At 53.0% G+C, this 11,676-nt stretch overlaps 1 protein-coding gene across 2 annotated transcripts; it reads left to right on the plus strand.

Annotated features, from left to right (window-relative positions):
• Positions 1-531: 531 nt before the first annotated feature.
• XKR5 (XK related 5) lies at positions 532-8,760 on the plus strand. Of its 2 annotated transcripts, XM_051614379.1 has the most exons (7): positions 532-589; positions 1,823-2,006; positions 2,109-2,290; positions 3,134-3,343; positions 3,446-3,615; positions 4,504-4,615; positions 6,259-8,760. In XM_051614379.1, the coding sequence occupies exons 1-7, from the start codon at positions 532-534 to the stop codon at positions 7,329-7,331; spliced, it is 1,989 nt and encodes a 662-aa protein (XP_051470339.1). In that variant the 3' UTR covers positions 7,332-8,760. The 2 variants fall into 2 exon arrangements, with proteins under 2 accessions (XP_051470339.1, XP_051470338.1); XM_051614378.1 differs by lacking the exon at positions 532-589 and having other exon boundaries at positions 1,632-2,006.
• The last annotated feature ends 2,916 nt before the right edge of the window (positions 8,761-11,676 follow it).

The raw sequence follows: 11,676 nt of genomic DNA on the forward strand, positions 1-11,676 counted from the left end.
AGGGACTTGTGCGGATGCACAAGAACCTGGGAGGGGGGGGGGGGGGATCGGGAGGGTGGGCTGGTGCAAGGGCACCGTAACCCCGGGGGCCAGCGGGTGCACAAGAGCCCAGGGACATGGGTAGAGGGTGCCCGAGGGCCCGGGGGACACCAGGACGGGCTGGTGCCAGCAGCTCGGGGGGTCCTGGGAGGGGCTTCTGCAAACGCACCCTGGCGCCGGGGTTCTCGAGCTGCTGCCCCGCCCCCCCACCGCCCCCCTCCCCCCCCACCGCCCTGTGCTGCAGCAAAGCTCCCAGGGGCTCCCGTGACGTCATCGGTGTGGCGTCATCGGCGTGACGTCACAGCGCCCAGAGGGAGGGGAGGGGCGGGGCGGGGGGAAGCCCTGGGGAGGTGCTCGGGGGGGGGGGGGCGGGAGCGGCCCCGGGGGGCTCCTGCCTCCTCCTCCTGCTCCTCCCTCCTGCTCCTCCTCCCTCCCGCTCCTGCTCCTCGCCCGGGGGCCGCGGTGCGGGGGCCGCGGTGCGGGGCGCGCAGGATGCGCGGGGTGTTCCCGGGGCTCTGCCTGGCGCTGGCGGCGGCGGAGCGCGGAGCACGTGAGTCGGGGGCAGGACGCGCGGGATGGGGGGCGGTGGGGCTAGTGGGGCTGCGCACATGCGGGGGCAGCTGGCAGCCCCCCCCCCGCAGCCCTCCCAGCGGCCTGGGGCCCAGATAACCCCTTTCTACAATTTTCTTCTTCTTTTTTTTTCTTTTTTTTTTTTTTTCCGCCCCAATTTGCAATTTGATTATTTATTTTATTTCTCTTTGAAATAATTAATCCCAAGCACAGATACAGGCTGGGCAGAAAATGGATTGAGAGCAGCCCTGAGAAGAAGGACTTGGGGGTGTTGGGTGATGAGAAGCTCACCATGAGCTGGCACCACGTGCTGGCAGCCCAGAAACCAACTGTGTCCCGGGCTGCATCCCCAGCAGTGGGACCAGCAGGGCCAGGGAGGGGATTGTCCCCTCTGCTCTGCTCTGGTGAGACCCCCTGCAGTGCTGGGTCCAGTGCTGGGGTCCCCAGCACAAAAAGGACTGGGAGCTATTGGAGCGAGTCCAGAGGAGGCCATGGAGATAAATCAGAGGGCTGGAGCAGCTCTGCTCTGGAGACAGGCTGAGAGAGTTGGGGCTGTTCAGCTTGGAAAAGAAAAGGCTCCAGGGAGACCATAGAGCACCTTCCAGAACCTGAAGGAGCTACATGAAAGCTGGGGAGGGACTTTTGACAAGGGCATGGAGTGATGGGATGAGGGGCAACAGTTTTAAGTTGAAAGAGGGGAGATTAAAGTTAGACATTAGGAAGAAATTCTTTGCTGTGAGAGTGGTGAGATCCTGGCCGAGGTTGCCCAGAGAAGCTGTGGCTGCCTCATCCCTGGCACTGTTCAAGGCCAGGCTGGATGGGGCTTGGAGCAACCTGGTCTAGTGGGAGGTGTCCCTGCCCATGGCAGGGGGTTGGAACTGGATTATCTTTAAGGTCCCTTCCAACCCAAACCATTCTATGATTCTATTGTTGTTGTTGCTGTTATTACCACTTTATTTATTTGGAGCATGAGCCTTTGTCTGAGCACTTTTTATCAGAGCCCTTCCTTGGGCTGGGCCCCTTGGTGGCAATGGCTGTGCCACAGCTGACAAGCCACCAGGAGCCGGCAGCTGGAGATAAGATGGGGACAAGGTCTGCAAACCCCTCAGCATGTGGGAGCTGAATTTGGGGCAAATTGTGCGTATTGTCTCTCAGTTGCTGGGCACGCATGGCTGTGGCAATCCCTCAGCAGTGGGTCTCTGCTGTTCTCCAGGGCTCTGTGCCATCATCCACTACCTTCTCCATGGGCAGCTGGGCTGGTTGGGGCTGACCATTGCCTGTGAGGTACCCGGCTACGTGGCTCAGCTCCTCAGCATCCTCTGGTTCAGGGCAGATGGTCACCCTCCTGGCAGTTGGCTCCTAGTGCTCCACCTCCTGCAGCTGGGTCTCTGGAAGCGGTAAGAAATGCTTCCCATGGTCCATCCAGCTCCCTCCAACCTGTGTGCAGTTCCAAACCTGCCAGAAGCAGGGTGGACATCCCGTCACGGTGACTCTTGCAGGTACTGGGATATTTTGCGGACGGTGACAAAGACGGGAGGTGGTCCCTGTGCCAGGGAGGTGCTGACACAGCATGGGGACGTGTGTGTGCTGCGGCTGCTGGAAGCTCTGCTGCAGACCCTGCCTCACCTCCTGCTGCAGGCCTACGTCGTCATGGCCGTCAACCCAATGGGCTTCATCCCTGGTGAGCGGGGAGTTCCCAGGAGGATGCTGCGGGTTGCAGAGGGGTGATGCATTTGGGTGTGAGGATGTGTGTGCCCACCTGGCAGGGCTCAGGGCAGTTTCAGGACGGAGGACCAAACTGCCAGAGGGTTGGGAAGCTCGGATGCAAAGCAGCAGGGATAAATGTGGCATAAAAAATCTGCCGTGGCTGAACATAGAGAAGTCTCTGAGCTTACCCATGGGTTCTCCTGGTTGGTAAAGTCAGTCCCCTGTATAAGGGACCCCCGTGGCAAGGCAGTGCCTTGGTTGGGTTTGAGCCATACAAATCTTTGAAAGTGTTCAAGGCCAGGTTGGATAGGGCTTGAAGCAACCTGGTCTAGTAGAATGTGATCTTTTAAGGTCCCCTCCAACTCAAACCATCCTGTAATTCTGTGTTCCTGTTGATGATTTAGCCCTAAACACACTGCTGAGCATTTTGGGTTTGGGGGCTGCTTCATAGAAAAGGTGAACTTTCAGGTGTGCAAACTGAGAAGTTGGAGTGTGGAAGTCACGGTGGGTACAAGGTCACCCTCAAGTTGGTGTCAGTCTCTGGTCCAGTGGCAGTGACCAGAGCTGAACCTGCCCTGCTGCTGCAGAGCCCTGCCCGTGGCAGAGGGTGGTCAGAGGTTTTAAGCAGGGAGATGCCGAGCGTACGAAGGAGACCAGGTTCAGCAGGAGCTGGTTGAAATGCTCCAGTTGGCAGGTTGGTGTGGTGCTGGCTTGTATCAGGGTGCTGTGCTAGCAAGAGCTCCTTAGCATTGAGATACGGTCTTACAATGTGACTGAGCATCCTTCAGAGCATCTGACTCTCCCTATCCCCATCCAGGTGTCAGTGCTGGGCTGTCACTGCTCTCCCTTGCTTGGGCTTTGGTCTCCTACAGCCACTTCACTCGCTTGCTGAAACCTGGACACCTCTGCCCACCAGCCACAGCCATCCTCTGCCTGCTGCTCTGGAGGACAGGGATGCTGGGGACCAGGATCCTGGCCCTGGTGCTCTTTGCCAGGGTGTATTCCTTTTGGGTCTTGGCTGTGGCAGGTAAGACCTGGGACCATCTTCCCCATGTCCTATCCTGCTGTCAGCCACAAGGATGCTCCTGCTAATGGAGCATCCGGTACCTTCAATCCCTTCCCCTTGCAGGTGTCCACTGGTTGATCATGTCCTTCTGGCTGGTGGCCCAGCAGACAGACATCATGGCCCAGCCCTGCCCCTGGAGGCTGTTCAATTGCCTGGTGGGAGCTGTGTACACCTTCTGTTACATCAATGTCCAGTCCGGTCCCTCCAAGCACAGAGTGGCCATGTTTTATGCAGTAAGTACCCAGGACATTTGGTATTACACAAGAGTGGAGCTGCTGAGGAGAAAAGCAGCTTCAGACTCTCTCAGTTTTCACATCCCTGCTTGATAAAAATCCAGCGTTTGTTGGACCAAGTCCAGAGAAGAGCCTCGAAGGTGATGAGAGGGCCAGAGCAACTCTGCTCTGGAGACAGGCTGAGACAAGTTGGGGTTGTTCAGCCTGGAGAAGAGAAGGCTCCAGGGAGACCTTAGAGCACCTTCCAGTGCCTGAGGGGGCTACAGGAAAGCTGGGGAGGGACTTTTGACAAAGGTACGTAGTGATAGGACAAGGGGGAATGGTTTCAAACTAAAAGAGGGGAGGTTTAGATGAGATCTGAGGAAGAAATTCTTTCCTGTGAGGGTGGTGAGACCCTGACCCAGGTTGCCCAGGGAAGCTGTGGCTGCCGCATCCCTGGAAGTGTTGAAGGCCAGGTTGGATGGGGCTTGGAGCAACCTGGTCTAGTCAGAGGTGTGTCTGTCCATGCAGTGCGTTGGAACTAGGTGATCTTTAAGGTCCCTTCCAACCCAAACCGTTCTGATTCTGTGATTTACCACATCCTGACAAAGCCATGTGGTCACTGAGGTGGATGCACCTTCTGCACTGGCTTTGCTTTCTTAGCAGCAGCCGTACGATGGCTTAATAACACCAGCACTACTGTGCAGCTCAGCCAGAGTTGTTTTTCAAGGTAAGAAAAAGGTCGAGACCTTGCGGAAAGTTCTGTTCAGCGATGCTTATGTTTTAAGTGACAAGTGAAGTGCAAAACAAATCATCGAAATCTAGAAAGTGCTTTTTTTCTGTCATCGGGAGGCTGTCTGGAGCCATCAGAAGGATAAATGTGACCACTCTGTTCCCTCTGCTCTCCAGATAATGCTGATGGAAAACACTGTCCTGCTGCTGCTGGCCTCCCGGTTCCTGCGAGCTGATCTGAGGAACAGTTTGTGTGTGACTGGGGCCATCATGTCAGGGTCTGTAATAGGTAAGATCTGCTGGTTTCTTAGAGCCTGGATTGCATGTTTTGAGAGCAAATAATCAGTTATTTTAGTTGCAGCAGATTATTTGCTTTATTTCATAGAATCACAGAATAATAAAATGGTTTGGGTTGGAAGGGACCTTAAAGATCATCTAGTTCCAACCCCCTGCCATGGGCAGGGACACCTCCCACTAGACCAGGCTGCTCCAAGCCCCATCCAACCTGGCCTTGAACACTGCCAGGGATGAGGCAGCCACAGCTTCTCTGGGCAACCTGGGCCAGTGTCTCACCACCCTCACAGCAAAGAATTTCTTCCTAACATGCAACCTAAATCTGCCCTCTTTCCAGTGAATTTCTTCTAGCTTAAATGTCTGAATTTACATTTTTGTTAATACATAAATCAACCTTGAAGTTCATCTCATCAGTGCTTAAAAGCCCCATCCCTAAAGAGGGAAGCTTGAAGAAATTCTCAAGATGTCACCACATGGCTCACATACCACGACCAAATACAAAATACGCAATTTTGAAGCACATCTGTGCTTTCTGTGATGATCTATGAAGGTTCCCAACCAGGGCAGTGGTGGAGTCCCTATCCTGGAAGGATTTTAAAGCCATGTAGATGTGGTGCTGAGGGACATGGTTTAGTGGTAGACTTGGCAGAGCTGAGTCAGTGATTGGACTTGATGATCTTAAAGGTCTTTTCCAACCAAAATGATTCTGTGATTCTGTGTTTGGAAATACTGGTGTGGGGCCATGCAGAACTACAGCAACTTTCTCCTACACTGTTTTCTCTCAAAGACCAGTGCTGCTTCTCTAAGTGGAAAAGCCTTTTGTGTTCATGGAGAGGATTTTTTGGTATGTGGTGGAGGAGGTACTCCATACCTTGGCTGTACCTTGCTTGACTCCATGTCTGCCCATAAAGCAGGCAGCAGCTATGGCCACCTGATGCCTTTAACTCAGCTGAAGGAGGGGAGACATGGTATGATGCTGGCAAACAATGCATCAGCACTTTGATTTGCAAGACTGGCACTGGGCAAGGATGGGAGTTGCTGTTTGCTGTGTGAGGTCCCCACCAGGTTCATGTTTTTCCAGTGGGATGGGGGCAGAAGGAAGCTGTAATGTCTTGGTCCTTGCTGGGCTTTGTGCACCTTCTCAGACCATCTGCTTGCAGACCAACCATGTTCAAGAATGGGCATGTTGGGGCTGGAAGAGGAGACATTACTCTGGCCTTCTAGGATAGAAGTAGGAAGGTGCCTCAAAAACCTGCTGGTGTCTTATTTAATGACTAGAGGACAGGGATGCTGCAAGGTGGGAAGGATTCTGGCATCACACACCTCCTCTCAGCCCTGTGCCCTGTCTGCTGGTGCTCAGCAGCTGCCTTGCTGTGCACCAATCAGTCTGCACATCAATCTGGATTAAATTCGGTCTTGAGAGCATGCTCAGCACTTCCTTTCCTGAAAGCTACTCAAATGGGATCCTTACATCCCTAACAATACTGGGAAGACATGCTGCTCAGACATCTGATACCCAGCAGCATCTCTGCAAAGGGTCAGTTGATCTGGAGGTGGCAGTGAGATTTGGTCTGTCCTCCACCCCTCACTGAAATGCTGCTGGGACTCATCCTTTGACACCTTTCTACTCTTTTTCAGGTGCTGCAGCTCTGGTGGTGTATTACAGCCGGCTCCATCCCAAATCCACAGAGATCTGGCAGGGCTTCCTGAAGACAACCTGCAGTGCTGAGGCTGCCGGTGATGATGAGGTTGCTGGAGACAGCTCCCAGTCTGGGCAGAGTTTGGGAATGTTGGGGCACAGCAGGTTCTTGGCTGGGGAAGGGATCATGGCAGATCCCAAAAACATCTCACCACTCCTGAAATTCGGAGGGTGTTTGGATGACAGCTGGACAAACCATCACCACTGGCTGCTGGTAAAGCTGGCCTTGAAGACAGGAGATATGTCTGTGATCAGTGCGGCTTTTGGAGATGGTGGCATCAGAGAGGTTTACCCTGGAGGATGGGTGATGGGGAAGCCCACCAGTGTTGATGCTGGGGAAAACCTTTCCCTCCCCACAAGAGAAATTGGTCCTCAGGGTGGTGAGCCTGCTTTGGCTGAGGAGAAATTGCTGGCAGAGGGGGGTGGTGAAGATGGCAGTCCCAGCGCCAGCACTGCCAGAACGGCACAGAAGAAGAGAGCTGGGCAGGAGCCTGGTTTTCCCCCAGTTATGTCCTTTCCCAGGAGCTTCTCCCCGGATCCAACCGAAGGCTCCTCTGTGTATTTCAGCGCGGGAAGTGTCGCCTCTCCTGGCATGGGGATGGTCACAGCTACCTGCATGGCCTTGGTACCAAGGGACAGTGAAGCCCAGCATCCCCCAGGCTGCTTGGGAGGAGAAGGAGGGAATTTATCCCTTGGGATGGTGAACATCAGCCCAATCCTGGGCACCTGTGCCCACAAGCATCTGCAGAGCAGCTCTTCCCTCAGAGGAGTGAGTGGCTGTGGGGTGGCAGGTCCCCCCAAAGAGGGCTCGTTGCCCACAGGGGTGGAGGGTGCCCTCATGGGGTCACATCACCTTTGGGACAGCCACCCTTGTGGCACACAGGGGACTGTCATGAGGAGCGAGCTGAGGCCACCGTGCTTCACCTCCACCCCCAAGGCTGACTCTAGATACCTGGAGCAAGGGCTGGGGGAGGTGGTAGAAGGGACAAACCTGTCTGGGTTGCTGCGGTGACCCTGGAAATTGCTGCATCGTCACCTCGGGTCAGCATTGGGGTTGACCACCTCATTGATGGGGTACAGCAGGAGGTGTTGGGATGTTAATGATGGTCACGAAGACTGTCCCCGTGGTGCTTCTGCCATGGGGCTGATGTGGTCCTTCCTCACTAGGACATCACCTTCCCTCCCGATGCATCTTCTACTTGCATTTTTTGAGAGCTCAGAGGTCCTAAAAAGCCTTAAAAGTCCATGTTTAGGTATTAATTGAACTTATTTATGTCACAGCCCTGCTGGGCAGATGGAGCACACTGCCTCCTCTATATTTGTGATCATGTCTTGAATTGTGTCCTTTAACAAGCATCTGTACAAGCTGCTGTTCTCTCCCAGGTGGAGATCTGGCTGCTGTCTCCAGGGGCTGCAGTGCTGGCCAAAGCAGGAGTTTTCTCAGGACAAATAAGTGCCTAGACCAGGAAAAGTCTTACTCTCAGAGTTACACTCTGAGATGCCCTCTTTTTCTGGGCAGAATAAGCCCTAAGATAAAGCTTAGTGGTGCTTGATTTATTTTCCCCCCACCCAGTTCATCTTGAGAGCTTTACCAGCTCCGTTTGCTGGGGCCACGTAGGATCACAGATCCTCTTCATACTGCAGACCACAACCTCAGGACCCTGAATTGCAGACAAAAGCCATGTCCAGCTCCCTCGCTCACTGCCCCACTTCCTCAAGTGACCTTTTCTGCCCAGCCTCTTCCTTGCCCCCTTCCCCCCAGCTGCTGATAATCCAGATCTGGCTGGTTGCTCCTTGCTAAATTTAACTTCAAACCAAATTTCAAAAGAGATCTCCATACTCCTGCTGCTGTAAAATCCCCACTGCAGACAGGGTTTATTTATATCAGCAACTAAAGGCCTCAGTGTTGTGGTCTCAAAAATAGCCAAGTACTTCCAGTCAGGCTGGCTGGCCATGGGTGTATGCTTGCACATGGCTTGACTTGTTTGATTGAGGTCTAGTCAGCTGGGTTCACCAGCAAGCTCATGGGTACCAGCTGGTGCACATCTGGCCACATCCTCCAGCTGTTGTCCTGCTGCAGGCAAGATTCCAGTGGTGCCACAGGGCAGGAAAGGCAGCAGGAAGGACAGGCATGCAATGAATTATTGAAAGAAAAAGCTTCAGCGTAGCATTCACTGTTCAGGATTGACCCAGCCAGATGTTTCTTCAAGCTGATCTGGTCACTGAAAACCCCCTTGGTGCCACTTTCAGAGTGAAGCTGCTTTCCAGCATGGTGAAAGCTCCATGTCCCTGTTCAGCCCACAGCACTGCTGTGCTCTGCAGGGAGGAGGCAGCTTTTCCAGAGTCCTCACTACGTGCATTACAGAGAAGACAGCAGAGTTGCCGTGGCATTACAGACATTTTTATGTGTAATTTGGTTTTCTACCTTTGATAATATATAATGATGCTTTAAAAAAACAAACCAGCCTTTGCTGTCTCTGTGTCTTGTGTTGGGGGTGCACATAAGCATGAAGAGGCCCTCTGGACCTTGCTGTAGGGAATGTTGGACCTTGATCTCCTGCTGCTTTGCAAGCTGTGCAGCTTCCTGGCTGGATGTGACCTCACCTGCTCCTCTCTGTTTTGTAACTCCATTTTCCTGTTTTCTTAGATTTTATACCCATTCTGGTTCTACCTGCCTCCAAGTTCTTTTTTCTTTACTTGAGCAGGGTTTTTCCCTTTAACTGAGGAGGGTTTTTCCCTTTCTCCAGCAAGGGACTCCACATCCCCTTCTTTCTTTCTTCCCTCCACTCTGTCTCTGCAGCCCCAAGATGAGTTTTGCCTGTTGGAATTGCAAAGAAGGATCTGTACCCACAGCTTTCTAGCAGCAGCCACCTCAGTCTGCAGGACCTGGGTGCTTAGATGGGGAATGCAAATAGCAGTGGGTTGGGTGAGTGGTTGCTGTGGACAAGCAGTAGCTCAGGAGGAACAGAGATGACAAGCTGGGATGTTGGCAGCTCTTTGGGATGAGGATGCAGACATTTAGTGGCCAAATATAGGGCCCCAAAGATGATCAGGGGGCTGGAGGTCCTCTCCAACAGCCTGAAAGAGTTGGGGTTGTACAGCCTGGAGAAGAGAAGGCTCCAGAAGGGGAGAGCACAGAGCACCTTCCAGTACCTGAAGGGGCTACAGGAAAGCTGGGGAGGGACTTTTGACAAGGGCAGGCAGTGATAGAAAAAGGGCTAACAGTTTCAAACTGAAAGAGGGGAGACTGAAATGAGATACAAGGAATAAATTATTTGCTGCAAAGGTGTTGAAACACTGGCCCAGGTTGCCCAGGGAAGCTGTGGCTGCCCCATCCCTGGAAGTGTTCAAGGCCAGGTTGGATGGAATTTGGAACAACCTGGTCTGATGGGAGGTGTCCCTGCCTATGGCAAGGGGTTTGGGACTGGATTATCTCTAAGGTCCCTCCCAACCCAAACCATTGTGTGATTCAATGAAATTCCTCTATCAGGCAGTGGATGCTGGGAGGAGGGATTGATTGTGTCTTCCCTGTCCCATTCCCACATGCCAAGGTTTGTGTAAACTCGAACCTGAGTTTACTGGATTGTGGCTGGTGGCAGCTGCCCCTGTCCCCCACCCCCTGACCCAGAGGAGAGTGGGTGATGCTGAACCAGACAGTGGTGCCTGTTTACCTCACCCCATCCCCAACCAGGACCAAACTAGGTCTAGGACAAGGAAGTCCTTTCCCTCCTTGAGCAGGATCATTCTCTTCCTGTCCTAGAGCCTTCCTTTTAAGTTGGAGGGGGTCTACAGAAGGGGCTGTGTCCTATATCACTTGGACCAAGAGATCTGATGTTAGTTGCAGGTGACCTTAAGAAGAAACACTAACATGGCAAGAATTGTTGAAACTATACAACGTTAATATTAGTAATAGTTTGGGATAGATTTTGAACATTTGCTGCCAACAGTAAGAGCATGGCTTTGCTTCCTGATTGATTTGATTCCTTGAGATGGTCGCTGGTGAGATCCTGCTGTCCTCTCCCTCACCTTCTTCTTCAGAGCAATTTGAGTCTGAACCACAGGTTCCCACATATAAAAATTACTTATATTTAGTTAAATCTTAAAGCCCTGTTTGGAGTAGGAGGACTGTCCAGCTGCAAATTACAGCTCCAGATACCCCTCCCCACTCTTCCCATCTCTGCAGGGGGGAAGTCCAGGTGCTCCAATGACCTGGTGCACATCCAGAGTTTTCGCAACGCTGCCAGACCAAAAAAGTCACGCTGGAAAGATTTCTCCCCAGAACTTCTTGTTTCTCAGCCACAAGAGGGAGATGCTGCTCAAGGCCACGAAAGCGGACACCTTATTCCAGATGCTGGGAGCCCACCCAGCACCCGAGTTGAAGATGGGGAAGCTCAGGACTGATGCTGCTGTGGCATCGCAGATGGGAGACGGTGGGAGCAAAACAGGAGCTCCTGGGATGCTGGAGGAGGCCAGTATGGTTCACAGTGAGTGCCTGAAGGAATGTGACCATGTTTGCAGGTGGCTCCATACACCTTACCAGGCATCACCAGGCCATAGGGAAAGTTTGGGAGGCCCTGCCAGGGTCTCACCAAGGTAGTATTTGGGAATAGGAAAGGTGATATTCATCTGCAAATATCATATGGTGACTTCAAGTCCAAAGGTGGGTGTGCAAGGGAAGCTGCCAGCAGTTGTGTTGGATATGGTGTGAGAACCTGCTGGTTTGGTAGAACCAGCTCCAGCTGTTGCCACCACGGTGCTGAGACCTGATACTCGGTGGTGTATCTGTGGAGTGGTGCACGTGTGCCTGGGTGAGTGACATGGTCACTCCCCACCCTGGTCTCTCTTCACATCAACCCATGGGAAGCAGAGGTCCCACAAAGCCCAGGTCCTTGCTCTCCTTGGAGCAACAAGGTCCCGGGCCCAGTCCAAACCCACAAGAAGTTACACCAGAACCTGTAGCTATGAAGAAGAGTGGCAGAGGGGCGATGACCCAGCTTCTTAGGGGAACCGGCTGATGTTTCCTCCAAGTGTCCCAAAAAGGACACCCAACCAGACCTTGTGCTACTTTTTCAGCATTTTCCATGAAGCTCTTTTGAGGTAAGATACATTACCCTGAGCTAGACTTCAGGGTCTGCCCAGCCTTGTGGAGGTGCTGATCGCAAAAGGCCTGGAGTGGAGGAATATCTTCACAGCTCCACACTTTGCCATATGTGGTCTTGCCTACTCTGGAGTGAAAGATTTCTGCTCATTGGCCTCTTATGAGCCTTTTTTGTTTGTTTTGGTTTTTTTAAGGAAACCCTCTCCGGGACTTTAGAGAGGCAGAGGATTATACCCCAGCCCAGGAGAGCTCAGTGCCA

Source organism: Apus apus, chromosome 3, assembly GCF_020740795.1.
Source record: "Apus apus isolate bApuApu2 chromosome 3, bApuApu2.pri.cur, whole genome shotgun sequence".
NCBI lineage: Eukaryota > Metazoa > Chordata > Aves > Apodiformes > Apodidae > Apus > Apus apus.